Source organism: Leucopleurus acutus (genome assembly GCF_964270905.1).
Source record: "Leucopleurus acutus genome assembly, chromosome: 6".
Classification (NCBI taxonomy): Eukaryota; Metazoa; Chordata; class Mammalia; order Artiodactyla; family Delphinidae; genus Leucopleurus; species Leucopleurus acutus.
The window spans coordinates 47,694,509-47,716,053 of NC_139149.1; the positions used below are offsets into that span (position 1 = coordinate 47,694,509).

Here is a 21,545-nt window from a genome sequence, read left to right on the forward strand (position 1 = left end):
TATGAAGATCTAAAGACTGTTTCTAGCATAGTAAATGAACCATGGCTGCTTCTAATAAGTTAGCAACACTCCTGCAAAGAAAGTGGCAGGCCTGTGTCAATGAGAATGTATACTGGCTACATCTTTGACTGAAATGTCTGGGGTGGGGCATAGGATGTTCCTGCTCGAAGCAAGATGAAGCTTGCTGAGACCCTGCAGTCAGAACATGAATTAGGAGAGCTCTCCAGTAGGGAATAAATGATGGAGAAACAGCCATGGCCTGGTGGAGATAATTATTTTAAGAACTTAGAGTCATTGGGAATTAAACATTTCTCAAGAAAGGATTTTGGCCCAAGCTCCAGAGCAGGTATTACACAACAGAAATTTCCACTTTCCATACTCTCTTTAGTATTTCTTGAGATGCTCAGACTAAAGACATTTGTAGGTGGGGCAAGATGCCTTCTCCATCACTGTGCTCCGTCCAGGGTTGCCTACTGAGTCTGGGTCAGCGCTGCGCCTAATTCTAAGGCGCTGAGTTTCTAATGCTGCCAATCTGGTTGCGCTACCACATGTGGCTATTGCTCAATAGTCACTAGAAATGTGACTTTTCAGAATTAGGTTTTGTGTTAAGTGTGAAATACACACAGATGTTGAAGACTTGATATGAAAAAAGTAAAATATCTCATTAATAATTTTATATTGATTGTACAATGAAATAACAATATTTTGGATGCAATGGATTAAAGAAAACATTATTAAAATTATTTTATGTTTTTTTAATGTGGTTACTAGAAAATTTAAAATTACAACGTGGTTTGCATAATATTTCTATGGGAGAGTGTTGATCTGACATGGGAGAGTGCTGATCTGACCTATTTGGGGGATTCAGATATTTATGATGCTTGTACAGCCAGTGAGAGGCAGTATAGCACAGTAGTTAAGAGCACGGGCTCTGGGCCAAACTGCCGGAGATCCCCAATCAGGGCTGGTACTTAATTGCTGCAGGACCTAGCAAATTATTAACTTCTCAATTTCCTTACCTGCAAAATGGAAATAATAGCAATACCTGCTTTATATGGTTGTTGAGGGTGTTAAATGAATCAATACGTGTAAAACATATAGCATAACACCTGATATATGGTATTAGTAAGGGCTCAATAAATGAGAGCTGCTCTTATTATTATTATTATTACAACAAATGCACCCTTCTCGCTTTTCTATCCTCAAGACCTCAAGGGCTTGGAATCTCCAAGTTGGAAACTGTGGGTGTAACATCCACACCCATATCCCTGCTAGGAAGGCTCCCCAACTATCATTCACAGACTGTGGCTCTCAGGAATGTGGCTGAAATTTCCTCCAAAAGCAAAAAAGATGAGTGAAGCTCTCCCTATGTTCACACACACACTGATGGTGACCCTTCACTGGGTTTTTTTTTTTTTTTTTCTATTTGTTTGAAGAATACTGGGCATCCTTAACCTTCACATCCTCCTTTCTCATTTTGCCTCTTTTCTCTCCTTGCCTCCAACCGGCTACCCTGGGATTCTCTGGTCTTAAAGCTGTGAGAGGGGACTACAGATTCCTGGGCTCTGTCCTCAGGGCCCCTGGAAGCTCCGGGCCTATCAAGGAGCTCGAACATTTACCAGGAAAGAAGCATCCTTGAAGCCGTCAGGTGACTCCTGTTAAACTTCTGGGAGGTCATTTTCCCCTCACTATTCCCTGCTACAAAAGCATAGGGAGAATAAAAAGCTTTAATAAAAAGATATCAGGGCATCTGAGGGCTCTCGGAAAGATGGCATGTTGATGTACCACTCATATTGTGTGGATGAATAAAGAAGAAAAACCCAACAGTTCAGTAATGAGCAAACATTTATCAACCAAAATGTTTCACAAGAAAAAAAAAATCAAAATGAAACCATCTAGATACAAAATCCCCTGTATTAAAAACAGAACCTACTCTGGAAGTTCATTTTTGTTTGGAACTTGCTTCTCCAATGGAATCAATATTATAAGGAATGGCTTTGATTTCAGGAGAACTCGCTAAAGCCACTGCCACGGTCACAAACAGAAGATGGGGGTGTAGTCGAAGAATTTGACTTTATAAAATACATAATGAGGAGGCCGGTTTTCGTACTGTCAAGTATTTCTTCCTCGTACAGCAGGATTCACCTAAGATTTTCTTAACTAATGACCTCTACAATGCCCTTTACCTATGCATTTCAAAGAAGTCAATTTACAGAAGCTTTTCAAGAGCAAGTCTCCTGGTGCACTCTGCCCACCTGAGTGGCAAGGTCACCATCATACACTTGTCTCTTGCATTGTGCCGACCCCTCCCTCCCTGACCCTCAGCACTGCAATGTGATACTTTTCTAATCGTGTTTGCTTCGTTAGTTCATAACGTCTTGAACTTACTTTTTGGTAATTTTGTCATTGCTTTTCACACTCTTACGTGATGGCAGCTTGGTACTCTTGGTTTCAAATTCAGGACTTAATACTTTGTCAGCCCACCGATAAACCAGCACACACAACAGAACACATCTATCTTCTAGCCTGCCCTTGCTGCTATTGTCTGGGCCGGAACTTAGGCCTCAAGCTTTTGAGGGAAGGAGGAGGAGGCTGCTGACAAGATCTGGAGAGGTCTGATTTAATGCAGCTGTCATTTCTGCCAGGAAGGTTTAGGGACACATCATTAACTGAAGACAGAAAAGGTGAGGCACCTGTGCGCATCTAAGAAGGCAGCCAGGGCTTTTAGGGCAGAGTCACTCGGAGGAGGTCTGGAAGCCACCTGTATCAGAGTCGCCTGGAGAAGTGTTAAAACGCAGAGTCCTGGGCCACACATCCAGCCTGCTGACTCAGGAGGCTGGCGGTTTAACAAGCTCCCCCAGTGAAACTTACTACAAGTTAAGAACTTCTCAACGAAAGTATCAATACCTTCCCCACTAATTTCTTTTCTACCTGCTACAAGTTTCTCTCTCCCCTTCACTGAAGATGAGATTTTTAGGTGAGGGTTTCCTGAGTCCCAAGCTGACTCCATGAATTGGTAAGGAGAAAAACTCACAGAAGCAACTCACAGACTGACTTCCTTTACAGATCACTTCCTTCCTTCCTTGTCTGTTCACATCTTTCCTGACTCAGCATTATCATTTAAAGACCCATTAGGTAGGTTATGAACTGGTACATATTTTACATGCATTATTTCATTTAATCATTGAATCAACCCTTAGAAGAAAGTACTGTTATTTTTCCCATTTTACAGATGAGGAAATAGAGACTCAGAGAGACATCTTCCAGAATGTCAAGGAAGTGGTGGAGCAGGATTTGAGCCAAGGTATGCCTGAGTCAAAGCTCATTCTCGGGCTTCCCTGGTGTCTGAGAGTCCGCCTGCCGATGCAGGGGACACGGGTTCGTGCCCCGGTCCGGGAAGATCCCACATGCCGCAGAGCGGCTGGGTCCGTGAGCCATGGCCGCTGAGCCTGCGCGTCCGGAGTCTATGCTCCGCAACGGGAGAGGCCACAACAGTGAGAGGCCCGCGAACCGCAAAAAAAAAAAAAAGTTCGTTCTCTTAGACTGCTATGCTTTTCTTCCCTGTCAGTCTTTCCTAAAAACATACCTTTTGCTTTCATTGCATTTAATTGGTCCACCTTTCTACAATTCATCAGCCAGCTTTCGGAGATTGGTACAAAAACACTTCTCTTGTTCTTTGGTCTTAATAAGAGACATTGGAACATATCAAACCTTTCAACAGGTATCTTTCAGTCATTGGGAAAGTAGAGGCACTCCATCAAAATTTGGAAATGTCTTTCCTGGCAAGCTACCCAGAGCAACTTTCTGGTTGTTTTCTCCTCTCCCATGTAACTTACCACTGGCAAGGGAAGGCATGTCACCCACCTTTCTCATTAATGCTGTGAATGATGGTTTTCCCTTCGTTATCTGTAGTTATTAGGAATGTAATAAGACATTCATTTTCTCCTCGCAGAGAACAGGAAACAGAACTATCCTTTGAGAAATCTGTAGATAAAAGAGTCATTCATTAGGTTAAATGAGATTCCAAAAGAGATTTTCTTTAAAGCAAAGTAGCACTGAGTTTTATTATACAAATAGGAATTTTCAACATGGCAGAATAGGAATAGAAAAGACATAGAATTTTCCCTATCCACTGAGGTTTTAGTTTCTACTCCTGTTCCAGAAGAACAGTTCCAGGTGTGGTCCGTCAGGACTGACCACCGAATGCACCCATCAAAATGATGGTGGGAGGATTTCAGTAGAATGAAGTACTTCAAGGCAGGTACCCTTAGCTGTCTTGGGAATAGGATGGCTCTGATTATGGTAATGAGGAAGCTATACGTTCTCCTTGGCTGACAGCATCTGGGAGGAAGCTGAGATTATATTTCAGAAAGGGACTACACAGTCCAAACTGATAGTGGTATTTCTAAAGGGGTCTTTCCCGCAACGGCATAGTCAAGATTGCTGGCCACATATTGTCAAAACAGTAAATATAAATTAATATGAGGAAATGGAAAGTGAAGTGTTATGTAGCTCAGGGACCACCAGGATAAAGGTAAATCCCAGAATAAAAGGAGACCAGGATGACAGTGGGCCTACCACTCAGTATAGCCCTTTTCTCAATTAAAAAAAATTCAGTTTTCCTCAAATCTTTTCCAAGTAGAAGAAAAATTTTGAGCTTAGGCAAGAAGCAGAAAATGAATGTCATGACCGAAATTGATAATATAGTAAAATGGTCAGTCTAAGATGCTAATACGATTTATGAGCCATTTTAGTGATCTGGTACCTATGCCAAAATTACGTAGGAGTTTTCTAATTAAAAAAACAAAAAACTTGCTTAAAGTTCTCTTATCTTCTAAGTTAGAGACTTTTTTAATGATACTGTTGCAAACACTTTTTTTCAGAAACCTGTAAATAGAATGACCTTTTGCTCTTATCCTAAAATTTTAAGACATATGATCCAAAATTAGTATATTATGACACAGTGGGTCAGAATACAAAACTGGGACTGTCCCAGATAATCTTGGACATAGTCTTGTTAGACCTATAACTTTTCTCATTAGCTTCAACATAAAAAGATTTTAATAAAACAGAATCTACATGTGTTCCTCTGATTCTAACAAAGAAAAATTAAGTAATAGTCTATTTTTTGGTTCAACAATGCTATCGCCATAGCAAGATAGAAAATTAAGTTGTTTTTGCATTTAATTTCTAAGTTAAACATCTCATGCCAGAGTCTGTAAGAAGCATGCCTGTATTATCTATCACAACAGGGACTAGTAAAACATTTGGCATTATTAATAAGATTTCAGAGGATAAATTTAAGTGAACAAACTGTCTTTGAATCCATTAGAAGCATCTATTTACATAGGAATATTAAGAAATCTAATTACAAATTATTCTCATCTGGTCCTAAATGTTTACCATTATCTAAATCACCTCAGAGTTCTGCAGTGATGGATTCCAGGGACCCACCCTGGCTCTTCTGAGTTGAGAAGTCCGTGGTTTGGACAGGAGTTTGCATTTTAGTGAATTGTTAACAGTATTTTTAATGAGGTGATTCTGATGAAGAGGTTTGGGCACCTCTGGGCAGCATTTGATTAGTGAAATTTGTGATATTTCATGTGTTTGACAGCAACAGAACTGTATATATAATTCATACTTTGGTCATTTTTAGATGACCTCCACCACACATTCTCCTACCAAACCACCCAGTTAGCAAGGATTCATGAAGTCTCCGGGAATATGCTTTTTTTTTTTTGTTTTGGAGTGTTCTTTTCCTTCCCTCCCCGTCTCTGCTGTGACAGTGGACACCCGTCCTGTTCCTCTCAAACTTACTTAATGGAACATTTTATTCTCAGGGTAGAAAATATGCGGACAGCTCATAATACTCCTTTCAGTAATATTAATCCTGCTTTTTTATTTTCCCTTAAAGAGCTACACTGAAGCACAGGGAGGCTTAATTTACTTGGCCAGGATTTTTAAAGTTTTAATGGAACCGCTAATATGACCTTTGAGTCACGACTCCCTTCTTGCTTTAATTACTTCACCACTCCTTTGCATGACTGTTATGACTCTAGATTTAGCCTGTTTTGTAGTGTTTGGGTATTAAAATGCATTATTGAATGTGCAGTGAAAAGGTCCAGCTTGGGCTGGAGATTTGCATAATTAGCTGCTAAGGTTTTCTTTTGTTGGTTCATTAGAAATGGACTTTTCTTTTTTACCCACTTTTATGAGTGCTAGCAGTGCTGTTCTAGAATAATACGATGAAAATAAGATCTCAGGCAGTCCGTGAAATCATACTTAGAAAAGGAAGAAATGTGAGAATGGAGGTGAAAAGGCTGGGGTCTGGGAAGGTCCAGAAAAGATGTGGAAAATATAAACTGTCTGCACCATTGAATCAAGATAACCATGTGTTTAAGACCTCGCCTTTGGGGCTGAGGCAGTAGTTCTCAGAGAAAACAGTTTCCCAAGGGGGGGAAAAAAAAGAGTTCTGTGGTCAAATAAGTTTGAGAATCCCTCCTTACTCTAATTCCTCCCTTTGCTTCTCCTGCAAATTCACAATGCACATTTAATTTAATATACAAGACAACTCTCAGTCTTGCAAAGAAAACAAAAAGCTTAGCTTCCCATTTACAAAATTTATATGACCACGGGTGCTTTTGTCCATTGAACACTTTCAGAACTAGTGTTCCATGGAACACACTTTGAGTAACAATGCTCTGAGTACATGAATATTGGGGTAAATTAAAAACTTCTACTTCAGTAAAATGGAGTGAATAAAGTTAAACCATATGTCCTTAGAAATACTCACACAAGTCACCACAGCACAGGTGAGGAATAATTTATTCAGATTATGAAGTTTATGGTTATCTTACTTTACTCTCCATGTCCTTATTAGGGGGAGAATGGGCTGATAAAAGACCCCATGGAAGAGCAAATATGTTGTGATAATTTCAAGATAATATGATCAATAACATAACTGGATGAGTAACTTGAAATAGGGCTTATAAAAAGGCCCATTAGAAGAGTGACTTTTTTAATTCACAGGCTGACAAAGATAGTTTTTCTCTCGAATTCATCAAGATTAGTGCTTTAAATGGTACTGGTAATCCAATTATTATTTTTGATTTCTGAGCTAGAAATAGTTGTAGTCCCCTATTTTGAAGGTAATTTAGTCAATTATACAAGAACAATAATGCAAAAATTTTAAATGCCACTTGAGAATCTTGTCTTCCTCTCAAATCCAAGCATTTACGATAACCTATACTCAGAAAACTGTGTATTTAAATATAGTAATTCCCTGTTCATGATTTACATGTTTCCAAGGTTTACTTCTTTTTTCCCCTCAGCACGTTAGATTTCTCACGCTGCTAGTCAATTCAGTTCTAGTCGTTTGCAGGGCATTTTCTGCAATTTTTAGTCATTTCTTTAAAACACTTGGTAAATATCCCAACTGTGTGCTGTGAAATGAAGCCAGAAGGATATGCTGAGATTTTGTTCTAGTTACTAATGTGGACAGGCTACAAATCCCACTTTACTCGGTGCTTCTACTGCATCTTACCTTCGGTATTAGTGTAAGGTACATACCGTCTTGTCCAATTTATGGTTATTTGGCATATTTATCTGAGGCACCAGAAAAGCACAGGCAAGGGGTTTCACGAGCACTAATCACGCCCCTCCACACAGGGTTATTTAACTGTGCACAGTCAGAAACCTCAATTTTAAAACAATGTTGGTAAGTTTCAAAACAATATAAATATCACTAACTTACTTCACTTTGGAAATGGATTAATTTCTGTATTCTAGCTTCGTCTATTCAAGATACATATCCTAGAGTGTCATAAATGATCGTCTTGGTTATCCCACTCCTCCTGAGATGCACCGTGGCGGTGCCTCTGAGGCGTGCAGAACAACGTCCCTACCTGAGCAGCAGGGGTAAGGCAGGGAGTTTGTGATGATGGAAAAACAAATCCCCCCAGATGGTCCCTTGGGGAGAAGTCAGTCATCAGCTTTGTTTTAAAGTTCACAAGTTATTTTTTAAATGCATTGCCAGCTAAAATACAACCAATTTACAGATTTGAGATAACATCTTGCCATTAGAAAGAATCTGATTTTAAGTAAGTAACTTCAAAAATGGCAGGTGGAAGCAAGAGCAGAGTTTGCTTAGCAGTTAAAGGTAACAGGCCCTTCTCGTAGTTTGGGACCAAGGCAACAGGGAATTAAGGACGACCATGTAATGCCTATGTTTGGAAAGCTGGGAGTAAAAGCATATGCAGGGGAGGGCAGGAAAAATGGCCACTAACCAGAAACTGCCTGGTGTCTGAGAGTTGCTGTCAGAAAACCCATATTATACCTTACTTTGTCCTATCGTGAAATAAGGTAATCGGACGATAGAGGATGATTTCAGGTTAGGAGGTTAACATTTAGCTATTTCTTCAATTTTCCACTCTTCTAATTCAAAAAAATATAGCATTCTGGAATTCTCTCCAATTGCATGTGTTAAGCAGAGATGAATTTGCAACAGAGCAAATAGCATAGCCGGGACTTTAAATTGCTTGTCTCCCAAACCATCAAGTCTTTAGCCTTCTGGAATGCATTTACTCTTAGAAATGAATGCGAGTGAATTAACACCCTAGTACAAATGAGGTTGAGCTACTGAAGAGCCCTCCACCAAATTTCTGCCTCTCCAAAACTGTGCAAAGGAAAGGAAAGCAATTTCAAACAAGTAGAACCTTCTTCTTCGTTGATGGTCGCACCAGCTAATTTGCATTTGTCAACACAGTCTTCTCCGGCCTGGCCATCTGCAGACAGGTAGCATTCAATGCAGCTCCTGTGAACATTATTCAACAGAGTTGATCAGTTTGTGTTGGTGGAAAATAGATACGCAGCTGGGATGTTGCTTTAATGCTGTTACTATGGTTCTGGCTATAGGAGTGTCTCAGAGAGGATATTGCGTTTCGTTACTTTCAGAAAGATGGTTGGGTGACATCCAAGAGGAAACTCCTTTATTCTGAATTCCATTCAGTAATCAGTGTTCCATGAGCCAGCCTTGATAATAGCTACTATCCTCATTCATCTGTACTGATTGCTTCTGATTGGTTAGATTAAAATTTTTTTTCCCCCAACAACAACAAAAAACCCAATTATTTTGGTATTTGATTTAGCTATATTTTCATTAAACATTTTCCTGGGAAGGGTTTATGGTACTAGACAAAGTGTGACTTTCTTAATAGAAATGGTCTGTGTTTTAACAAGAATTCCAAGAATTCTCATATGTCCTGAATGACTATTTTAAAGATTCACTTTTCTGTAACCCTTTTGAATGTGTCCAAGCCTTGATAGGGGTATTTTCAAAAGCTGAGGACTACAGCCTGGGTCCTCATTAATGCAGGTTTTTAAATAAAGGATTGCTACTTATAGAAAAGTGTATTTCCAAGAACATAGCCCAGGAATTAAGCTACTCTAATGATGTCTACACAGGAAAGTAAAACTTAGACCCTGAATTAATCTCGTGCTGACAATCACTTTACAGATGGATAGTGTTTGGAGTAACCCGAAGCTGCAAGTTTTCTTACTGTGGGCACACATTATGCTGGCCCAGGAAAGGTGTGCTCCTCTAAGTGCTGGAAACATTCCCCACGCCCACCATGCCTCACCAAATCTCAGCTGAAACAGCACTTTCTTAGGCAAGCCTTCCCTGATCCTTATCAAGTTCCCTTGTAGTGGAAGCTTCTGAATTCCTCTGCTGGAAGGGTTTAGGAGCAGCAATCTACATGGAGTAGGGGTAGCAGTCTTACCTGGAAGTGGTCTTTGCACTGCAAGCACACTGCACATATCTGGGTTATATATTTACTTGGAGTGGTTTTGCAGTGGGGCTGCTTGAGATTGCGAAAGCCCTTGAAGGCTCTACACCTTTGTGCATCCCACTGATGGCTGCCCGAGCTAGTCTGGTAGCTTTATCTCCACTGCACCCTCTCTATCCCTTATTGTAACTGTTAACCCAGATATCATTATAATTACTTTTTAAAATGTTCTGTCTTTCCCAGTAGATGCTCAGCAGCTGTGACAGCAGGAACTGTAACTGTTTCAGTATCACTGTATGTCTATGGCCTAACATGATTCCTGGCCTATAGTAAGTACTTAATACCTATTTGATAAATAAGTGCATGAAAGAATAAATAGAACGGTTTTACCTCAAAACTAACAAACACCAAGGGGATCACTCTACCTGATTTCTCAAATTCAAACTACTTGGACTATTAATTTCATGTCTTATAAACCAGATTTAAGATTGAATTATGTTTGACAAAGAAAACAAACTTCTGGTTACCAAAGGGGAAAGGGGAAGGGGAGAGATACATTAGGAAGTTGGAATTAACATACACACACTACTATATATAAAATAGAAAACAACAAGGATTTACCATATAGCACATGGAACTATATTCAATATCTAGTAATAACCTATAATGGAAAAGAATCTGAAGCTGAACACCTAAAACTAACACAACATTGTAAATCAACTATAGTTAAATAAAAAAATTTTTCAAAGAAGATTGAATCATGTTTACAGAGAAGATAAAATAGAAAAATAATAGAAGAAATACCTTGAAATGACATTTTATATTAAATTCTATTCAAGTAAGTCTAACCTTGCACCCGTGCTTCTCTTGGCATATGTCCAGGCACAGTGACAGAGAAGTTCTGACACCTTGGATAGTGAGCAACCACTGAGTGAATATTGATATTGATTTTCTTACTTTGTTTACATTGGAAATGCACATGTCCCCATTTCAGGTACCAGAGTTAATGAAAGTATGAACTGCTTAAGCACGTTTGCTGTATAATATATTATACCTGCAATGTCCTAACACAGCCAGTTTGGAGATTTGCTTCACTTAACCTGCAAATGTTGCCCCGCTTTCATTAAGAAGTTAGCCGCCAAGCAAAGAAACTTTTTTTTGTTTTTTTACTGGAAAATAAAAACAATGCGGTTGTTTTGTTGCTGTTGTTGTTCACATTGTATAAAAGAAAGTGTCAGTCACAATAGCTGTGTAGAATGACAACCAAAGAAAGGTGCCAAAGAGCATGAGTGGTAAAGAAGAGGGAAGGAATGGAAAGCCAAGATCGTCTTTCTGCCTCTTTGCCTTTATGAGTTTATAGATAGGAATGAATCAGTAAGGTCAGGCTATAAACGTCTAGATAAGAAAGAAGCTTGTCTGTTTCCCTTAAAAAAGTACTGAATGTGAGTGTCCTCAGTCTACTCCCAGGGCATTCCTGATGTGTGGTTGGTACTGTAAGGGAGAGACTGTCGATGTTATCAGCGTGGGACATCGGCTCAGCTTCCCGGCTAGGCTCTCTTGCAGAAATGTGACTTTGTGGTCCTGGATCATCAGCGCTGAGAGGCAAGGGAGAGGCTGACGTTCCAGGCTGACGATCGCAGGGGCCCTGCAGGTTTGTGTGTTTTAATGGAGGCTTGGAGACCAAAGCCAGCAAGAACAATCTGAGGTCTGAGTGTATAAAATGTCATTATAACTTTGATCACCATGAACCCTATGGACAGGAAAGACTGGTGAGCGTAGAGACATTACCATTTAGAGTTACAGGGATCGCCACAGGTGGGACAACGTTCGCAGGTGGGTCCCGAGGCTCCGGGGTTCGTGCAAACGCACTTGCCGCACACACAGCCCCCTCGCCCGCTGCAGAGCGCCCCGTCTTCGGAGATGCAGGGCTCCGTGCTGGTGGTGCAGTTACAGTACTCGCCCGTCCAGCCGCTCCTGCACACGCACTCGCCGCAGTCACAGTCGCCGTTATCTGCAAAACAAAGCCCTGGGTTTCTTAGGGCTAAAGCCACTTCCGGATCTTGGGGGCCATCTTTTCTCTTTGCCTTTGAACACCATCAAAAAGACAAGAAAAAAACGAGAAAAAAAAGTGAGTGCGTGTGTGTGGGTACTGGGGAGGGGGGGGGGAGTAAGCGTAGATAGATTTTATGGAACGTATTTTGCGAACTGTGTATATTCATTGATCTGGTCTCTTAACTGAACCAACTTGATTGCCTGATGTTATATCCAACAGAATTTATAACCAGATGAAATAAGATAGTCCAGAAGCCTATAATAGCTACTTGGTGTGTGTGTGTGCAAGTACGTGTGTGTATATACAGTTGGCGCTTGAACAACGCATGGGTTGGGGCACTGACACACCCCGCCCCCGCCCCACTCTCACCACTCCCCCCAGGCCAAAATCTGAGGATAACTTTGGACTCCCTCAACTCTTAACTACTAACAGCCTCCTGTTGACTGGAAGCCTCACTGATAAAGTAAACAGTTGATTAACACATATTTTGTATGTTATACATATCATATACTGTATACTTACAATAAAGTGAGCTAGAGAAAAGAAAATGTTATTAAGAAAATCATAAGGAAGAGAAAATACATTTACAGTACCGTACTGTATTTATCAATGCCGTAAATTTACAAGACGAATCATCTGGCAGTACCTACATCAATATTGCCTTATAACACTGTAGATATTATACAACTTACCAACATTAGACATCAAAAATGGAAAGATAATGTGAAAAAGAAATGCATATTTATTTATAGGTATAGCTATTCATGCCTTGATAATGAAGAAGCAGCAATATGATTGCTTTATGGTAGCCTAGTATAATTGATATAATTGCTTCCCAGTAGCCTAGCCTATACACCAACGAATGAATTGTTAAAAGTGTTTATGGCGTACAGTATTATAGACATATTCATAGAGAAGCATGATTACATTTTCTAAAAAACCACTTACCTGTAATGGTAGGCTGATATGCAGTTTGTCCAATTATGAGAAAGGCATACTGTACAGTAATATAATGCTTTGAAAGCAAAGTTATAAAACAGTAAGAAAACTAACACATTATTAATTTTATATTAAATATCACTCACCTTATGCCTATGTAAGAATAGAATAGTATCTATATATACTGTATGCATTCGTGACATACCTAAATATTTTTTTGATAATTCTGGTTATGCAGTTCATCTGTGAGTATGTTCAAATTGTTGCAAATCTCCAAAAATTTTTCCAATATATTTATTGAAAAAAAATTTGCACATAAGTGGACCCACGCACTTCAAACCCGTGTTGTTCAAGGGCCAACTGTGTGTGTGTGTGTGTATATAGATATAGATATAGATATAGATGTAGTTTTTAGAATTTTTTGCTTTCAATTAAGATGCCATAGGATAGACATACAAGATAGACTTTAGTAACCCCACCTCTACATCACTCAAGCTGAGTAATCATGAAAGCATCATCTATAAAGTAGAGGGAATAAAAGCTGCTTCCAATGGTTGTGGTCAGATGAGATGATGTGTAAATCTCCTAGCTTTGTATTCACCAACTAGATGTCCTACAGGCATACAGTGAGCGCCCAACAAATTCATTTATTTAACAAATTTTAATTGAGCATATATCATGTGCCAAAGATTGTTTTAGGCTTAAGGATACAAAATTAAATAAGACAAGGTGGCTGAGCTTATAGCTTAGTCTAGGAGACAGGCAAATAGATACTACTGCTAATAAGTACAACGTGATAAGTGCTATACACACAGAGGAAGTTTCCAAATTAGACAAGAGATTTGGGGAATTTTCCAGAGGAAGTGATGCTTGAGCTGAATTTGGAAGATAAGGATAGAAGAAGAGGGTTACGTGCATTATAAGCAGAGAAAAAAGCATAGGTAAATGACAGAAGTGTGTAATCACGTGACCTGCTTAATACCCATAGTAAAGTCACATGAATAAAGCCAAAGGTGTGTATGGGGTGTCCATGAGGATAGGAGGAAAAGGTCAACAAAAATCAGAAATCACATCATGAAAAGCTTTATGGACTAAAGTAAGAGGTTTTATCCTGAAAGTTATGAAATTTTAAGTAAGGGAGAGACCTGAAGAGATAGATATGTGTCTAGAAATGTCCTGGCATCAGTAGAGAGAGTCAAACTAGACACCGAAAAGCAAGGAGGTTCTCCCAGCAATAGAGGCAAGAAGATATGAGGCCCTGAACAGTGTCCATGGGAATGGAGAGGAAAGGGTTCAGGTGAAATTCACTGCATGGGATGCCCAGGGTGGTGGGGGAGGGGAAGAGAGAGGATGGAATCCTCCCCAGGTCACCCCCGTGGGCTGCTAGCTGGATGGGCTGCTGTTTACTGCCCTGGAATGGAAGTAACTCATGCGGTGCCTTATCCCCTGTGCCTGGCACAGAGAGTGCTTAATTGTTAAATGAATAGATTGTTCTGAGGCAGAGAAGAAAGAGCAGCTTAGGACGGGGAAGACGATGAGTTCATTTCTGGTTCTGTTGAGTTTGAGGGACCCATGGGTGGTTGAATACGTATATATAGCCCTGAAGTTTGGGGTTTGGAATCCACCAGGGATAGATGGCAGTTGAAGCTGATGTGGATGAGATCATCTAGGGCAAGCAGATAGAGTGAGGAAATCCCTGGAGAGCATTGGCATTTAAGATGTAATCAGAGAAAGGGATCCTCACAGAAGAGGCTGAGAGACAAGAGCGGCTCCTGAAGAGCTCCTGAAGAACTGGCCACAGAGTACCGTCCGAACTACTATAAAATGTTAAATAAAGTGTTTCAGGTAAATGGGCTTGTGTGCTCTTTTATAATATTTTTTGGGTGCCTGCCATGCCCAAGATCCTAAATTAGCTTTTGCTGTTCCAAACAAACAGCATTTACTTACAAATTTCATAACTGACACTTTTCTTCAGAAAAGGAAAAGCGCACCAGCCATCGCCTCCCAAGTTTTGCTCTTTGGCAACATTCCAAAGGCATGTGGGCATGGTGGCGGTGGTTGAGTACGTAGTGGGTGAGTGCACAGGTGTAGAGCCAGACAGCACATGTTTGGGTCCTGGCTCTGGTACGGGCTGGGACAAGTTGGGAAAATTACTCAACCTTTCTATGCCTCAGTTTCCTCATTGGTAAGGAGGGGTTATTAATAGCACTACTTCATCAGATTGTTATGATGATTACCTGAGATAATATATAACAATGTTTAGAACAGTGCTTGGCCCATAAATAAGCAATATATAAGTTATTATCATTACTCCTAAACACTATCCTGTAAGAAGAATCTGATAGCAAAATTATCCATCAGTATTAAAACTCCTGTAATTATACTGAAAACCAAACAGATGTAAAAGAAATCACAAGTGAGGCAGGTTTCCATTTGTAGGAGACGCTGCCATGTTCATTGTAGAAAGAAGCATTCTGGGTTTTCTCTTGTAAACTCTGGTCTAGAAGGTCATTACTTTTCTATCTTCATGACCTGGCCTTAAGAGACCTGGAGTAGGAAATCACAGAACAAAGGATAAACCACAAAGATTTTGAAGCTGGATTCTGACTTCTCCTGGTGTATATGTACCTGTATCTATATCTATATTTATATATCTACATCTGTATCTGTATCATCTATATCTATATGGAGAGGGTAATATAGTAATTTGTACATATATATACTAAAAAGACTTACACTTCTCTAATGAAAGATGACTTGAAATTTATCTGGATCCATGGCATTAAGACTGCATTTCATAACCTATTTAATTCATAATTGAACTAATTAATTCAAAGCTAAGAATAGTTAGTTTATTTAGGCCAAAGCCATTCATTTAATTTTTATATGTAAGCTGTCCTCTAAAGTACAATTGCTTTTTGTTTCTTCCTCAGCAAGAGGGGAAACTTACTTTCATGATAGGGGGGTGATTTCCACATTGAAGTTTATTCTGAAAAATGTATACGGTATATAAATATTGTCAAATGAAATGTGCACTTCCAAAGGCTTTGAGAATGCCCAAGTGTATCACTGCATATAAGAATTCCTTGGCAGAAATTTTAGAAAACCCTTCCAAGAGCTCCTTTCAGAACTTAGAAACCCTCCCTTTCTGTGGGCCTTCCAGAACCATTAACCCAGTCACACATGTTGTTAATCGATATCCACAAACAGCCGATTATCTAAGGTACCTGTTCATACAACAATAACAACCACAACACAACTTCATAATGGCTTCATGTAGAGGCAAGATGATAACCAAAGATCAAGAAAAAATTATCAGGCTCTTTTGAGAGGGAGATATCTTTCTGGAATGCCATTGACTGATAACTCAGTGCACAATGGCAGGAAGTTTTTTCTGTAGTGCTGTTTGCCTGTTAGAGTTTCCAGTCTCTCAGAATCAAAATTTAAATGACTAATGGAATTTGGGCAAGGGAAAAATCAATGGAGCCCTCTATCTTTGAGTGCTTACAGATGGATGGAAGAAGGTGCATGAAAAGAACATTGTGATAATGGCCCTTCAGAGAAGCAGCACGTTGCAGAGTATGTTGGTTGTAAAATAAGTGAGATTTACATGAGAAATGAGGCTGTAGCATAGTCAGGCCTCTGTGACAAACAACAGCAACAATAGCTTGTGTGTTCACAAGGCCAGGATCAGTTTTATCCCTACACTAAGCACAATGCCAGGCACATAGTAGGTGCTCCATTGCTCTTCGTTGAATTTGAATGACTGTACTTTTGTTATACCTTTTAAAAGAGAAAGTTACTACTAATAGAGGAACATCCTTTGAGATGTTACTGAACATAAAAAAGCATTCGAGAAACAGTCATGGTTGAGGATGGGAAAGTACCCCAATGTATGAAGGAAATGGGCATTGGTGAAGTTTTCTGAGTCCAAATGAAAAAAAATTGTATTTTCTAAATAGAATTTCTTTAGCGATCACTGTATCTGATTCAAAGAGAGGCACTATTGTCAGACCATCTGAACTACAAATGCACAGATCAAGTTGACTCTGAATCTATGTCCGTCTGCATGCGTGACACAAAATAAACTGAAAGACCACCAAAAAATGGGAAGAACTGTGTTGTGGAACATAACCCATCGATTTACACAGCCTTAGACCTCTGACTTCAGATCTAAAGGGTGAAATACAGGTGGGGTCATAATTGCTGTTATACTGTATTGGATTACACTTTGGATTTTTTTTTTTTTTTTTGGAAAGGCAATTTCAAATGTCTTAAGCACATATTTTATTAAAGATTTCTATTAGAAATGCAATCTGGGGTTCTGCTGAATAGATTCTTTTCGAGACTTGGTGACGGCCTCTGGCTTCAGGCTGTGTTCTGTCTGCATTGTGTGAAAAGAAGACCAATGTGGGTTTGGAAACACACCCATTAGATAAGGAAAAACACCTTTGAATGAAAGGGGAGAGAAATGTGTCTCAATCTGGACAGACCCTAAACTTTGCACTCTTTGGTGGGGAAGAAAGAAGGCAGCCTCAGAGGAGTCTATTGGCAGCAACAGCAAAAGCCAAGAAATGAAACGGAGGCGCACTTCTAAGGGTATCAGATGTTTTTCAAAGGCCTTTTCCCCTGAAAATCAGTCTCTTTTATATGTTCCTGACACTGTGGTTTGAAAACGTAACTTGCTTAGTTTTCTGTAAAGATAATGGCTTTCTGTTTTGAAAAGCTATCTGCTCACACACTGTGAAAAGAAAAAAAAAAGCCATGAGCTTAAATTCAGCAGTCGGTTACGATTTCAATTGTAACACAAATCTGTATCATTTAAAAGTATAATTAACACATTTGTAATTCTTGTCTGACTAGATTGTACTTAAATACGTATGTGCATCTCTCAGAATGATTTAATAATAGTCATGTTATATGTAATATAGCTTTAAACTAAAGTGATTTTTACTTCTACAAAGGATATTAGAACATAAATATTTCTGCTACTTAAAATTTTTCTCAGTCTCAAAACATTCCAAGGATTTTTCATTTTTACCCTTTCCATAACCTTCTTCACATATGTCCTTATTCATCTTTATTATACCCTGTGCCTAACCCAGTATCTGTTACCTAACAGGTGTTTAATAAATATGCATGGAGTGAATGAAGGCCCTGAAAGTGCATTTAGAATTTTTGTGTCCCTCGTCCTTTGCAGTATGCTCCTTAAGTAGCCTGGCTTTTTATCTTTCCAAAGTAATAAGCATTTAAGAGTTGAGTCAGATACCAAGAGCCTGATCCAGAATAGTCTGGAAGATAATGGAGTTCGATTACATGCAGTTTTGTGGCGTCTGGGTAATAACCAAAGAGAAGGCATCCGTCTTTTACCTACTTACTCCCAGGGAAATAATAATAGAGATGTAAGTTCAGCTGGCAGAGATCTCACCCCTAGGGAATGTCAGAGCCAGAAAAAAACATAAGGGAAGGTCAGTTACCTTAGTCTAAAGGTCAACCCACTCAACTGATCAGCAAACATTTATTGAGCACCTGCTGTGCCCAGGTGGCTGTGGAAGGTGCAAAGGACGCAAAGCCCTTCCTTGATACGTGCACGGTCGCCCTGTAAGGTGGATTTGGACATGGCCTACCTCCACAGAGCAGCCCTCTGTGTCTCACGCAGGAGAAATTGTCACACTGGCAGTAAGGGCCATAAATGGCTCCATAGGGGGACAAGTGGCAGATGCACTGCCCGCAGTAGCAATCGCCTCTTCCGCTGCACGCGGGGAGTTCCGGGGCCTCCTTGCAGGAGTCGGTGCTCAGCGTGTCCTCCCCACACTCGCAGTGAGGACCCATGTGGCCAGGGTGGCAGGCGCACACTCCACACTGGAAGGAGCCGTTTCCGTTGCTGCATCTGGAGCTGTTCACCTCCACTTCCTTCTGACAGTCACAGCTGCATTCTGGACTGACAAGGATCTCCAGGGCGTCCCCCAGCCCCACAGGCTTTATGACAATGTGCCTGCTTCTTCTCTCACAGTTTGGTATACTCACAGTCACGTTGAACGAAGCCTGGAAAAAAAGAAAAGACTAATTATCTTCTGCTAGCCACCAATATGCATGGGAAGAAACAAAGCTGCTTGGGGATCAGCTTTGCGAAAGCATTTATTAGGAAATCTTTGAAAATCGCTTTTGAAATTCTTGAACGGAAAAGTCTAGCTTCAGTGCACTAAGGTAACTTCTGACAGATCATCTAGATGTTTTTTCAGATGACCTATGAGCCGTCTACTTACTGTGTCTCCCACCTTCATGTGAGAGCATTTCTTTTGGTGTGGAAAGGGGGTCCCAGTATTACAGACAGCTGTGAATGACAGGTTGAGTCCTTCTGTGTCTCCTAACACCTCCAGCTCCACCTCAGACCGGAGTTCCTTTAGATAAGACATAAAGAGTTGAATGAAGTCACAACCAAAAAATAGAGCCAGAAGAGAAGAATCTGTGAATCATGTTCATTAAACAACAAATAAATAAAATTAAATTGGGTCTAAAAGGAATTCACCATATCACCAATCAAGCAAAAAAGCAAGCAATACACACACACACACACATACACACACACACACATCATATTTTATCGAATCTAAGATGCCATCAATTATAAGATACACCATTATTTTATGACAAGTAAACTATGACAAAATACCTCGAGATCGTTTGGCACTCCATATGAATCAAACCTGTCCGTCTATCATTGCTTTAAAAATTATTTTATCCATTTTGAGGGTTGGAAAAATTTCTCCAGTCCTGAATTGCATTGCTTGGCATATAAAAGGCAAATCTTTTGCTGTATCTCAGTAACAAAATATAACAATAGCTTGCTTTACTTGTATCCTACGTATCATCATTTTTAGGTCCCATAAAGCAGCTGGTTGTTACTTTATAAGGAATACAGATCATTCCTCCAACAATGAATATTTGCTTCACTGATATCAGTATTTGTTTCCCTCTTATTCAGTTTTGGTACATTTCTGCGCAAACAATAACTTTTCAGTATCGAGTCATAGTGCAAACCTGGAAGATATTTTAAAATAGCAATTGTACTCGACACTACCAACAGTGTACTTAACGAATTGAAGACAATAACACATACAGTTACTGCCAAGATTATACATGTGCAGACCATGAAAACTACATTGTGACTTCCATTCTATTGAAGGCATTGGTAAGACATGACTAATTATAAAATGTATCCCAATTTTAGAGATGTTAAAATGTGAGAGAAACTGTGCCTTGAAATCAGGGCTGGAATTTATAGAGTCCCTATTGTACATTTAGTATAGAGCCAGGTCTGGGGGAATGGGTATAAGACAGGATTTCTGCCCTCAAGATGATCATCTTGCTGAAAAAATAAGGTGGAACCAAGTGAAGCAGTTAACGTACAATGTCAGTCAATGTACCATTAAATTAGAAAAAAAAAATTGTGTAATGCATAAGGGTTTGGGAGAGTTCAGGAAAGAGGGCGGTCAGTGAAGACTGAAGTATTAGAAGACTAGTCCTTAATGGCTGTGTTGGATTTAGATGTGTGGAGGGGATGACAATGGTATTTCAGGCGAGGGGACCAAAAGAGAGAAAGCTCAGTGCCAGGAGTGGGACAGAATGGAGAAAAGAGGGGCTCAGCACAAGCCTGCACCCCTACTGTCCGGGGAGACACCAGACCACAAAGAACCCTGAGGTTTGGAGAGATGAGTTAACACCTGCGGGAAATATTCCATGAAGCTTTTCAGCAGGGGCCTGATTTACTGAAAAGGCAGCTGCAGGGAGGTTGTCTGGAAGGCATGTGCAGGACAGGCCAGAGGAGGGGACAGGAAGATTTGAGTCAAGGAGGCTGGCATGTTGCTGCACTCACCACACCTGAGGCGTGAAGAGCAGGGATGCAGTGGCTGGGATATGCGATGACGGGGCTGGAAGAGGGGAAGACTAGATACAGGGCGTGTGGGTGATGGCAGAGGGGTACGTAGAGGCAACGTTTCCCAGGAGGAAGAATGTCAAGCAAGGGGAAGGGAGAGCTGCTGTTTGGGGAAAGCTAGTGTTATTATTCAGACCTTCTTTATTCCTCTTTCTTTTATAGAAGTTTGTATTTGGGGGACTTCAAAACCAAATTAATTTCAAATAATTTCAAATAAATTTCAAAACCAAATTATTTTTAAAAAACAGAATAAAAACAAATTGTAAAATACTATGAAGTAAGTTATACTTCATCTAAAAGGATTTGAGTCCCTATACCCATTTCATTGATAGCATTTTAAAAGCATATTCTGCTTCAAACTTTCCTGAAATATAATTTTGCCAACTGCATGGTACGATAACCCTGCTTTCCTCCTAATTCTAAGGTGCTGACTGTAAATTCTAAGTCACTCCTCTTCCCTGCTTTGTTATTTGCCCCACATGGTCACTCCTTCCATAGATGGGCACAGGCTGATTTTTCAGAATGTAGTCTTTGTCAGAGATTAAAGTGTCGTTTCCCAGTCCTAAAGATTATTCCCACCATGTCTTAAGATTTCAATTTCTGCCAATTTAGCATTAAAATATACCCTTTAAATCTGTTTTATCTCAACTAGTTACATTACCAGTTTATTCATTCAGAAAATATTTATTGAGTGTCCACTATGTACCAGACACTGTTCTAGGTGCTTGGGAAACAAAAACGTCTAAAATAGCTTACCCCTTGATTGAGTTTATACTCCAGTGTGGGAAGACAGAAAGGAAACCACACAATAAATAAGAAAATTATGTAGTAC

The 21,545-nt window shown here is 39.9% G+C and overlaps 1 protein-coding gene across 1 annotated transcript in view; it reads right to left on the reverse strand.

The window, feature by feature from the left end:
* Window positions 1-21,545, reverse strand: part of ITGB6 (integrin subunit beta 6) — a gene marked incomplete at its 3' end in the record, with an annotated part of 67,735 nt that overhangs the window by 7,397 nt on the left and 38,793 nt on the right. Inside the window, exons 9-13 of the mRNA XM_082841551.1 lie at window positions 19,044-19,178; window positions 18,405-18,822; window positions 11,574-11,796; window positions 8,715-8,812; window positions 3,865-3,984 (exon numbers count right to left, since the gene is read on the reverse strand). Of these exons, the coding sequence (XP_082697677.1) occupies window positions 3,865-3,984; window positions 8,715-8,812; window positions 11,574-11,796; window positions 18,405-18,822; window positions 19,044-19,178 (994 nt within the window). The remainder of the gene's footprint in view (window positions 1-3,864; window positions 3,985-8,714; window positions 8,813-11,573; window positions 11,797-18,404; window positions 18,823-19,043; window positions 19,179-21,545) is intronic.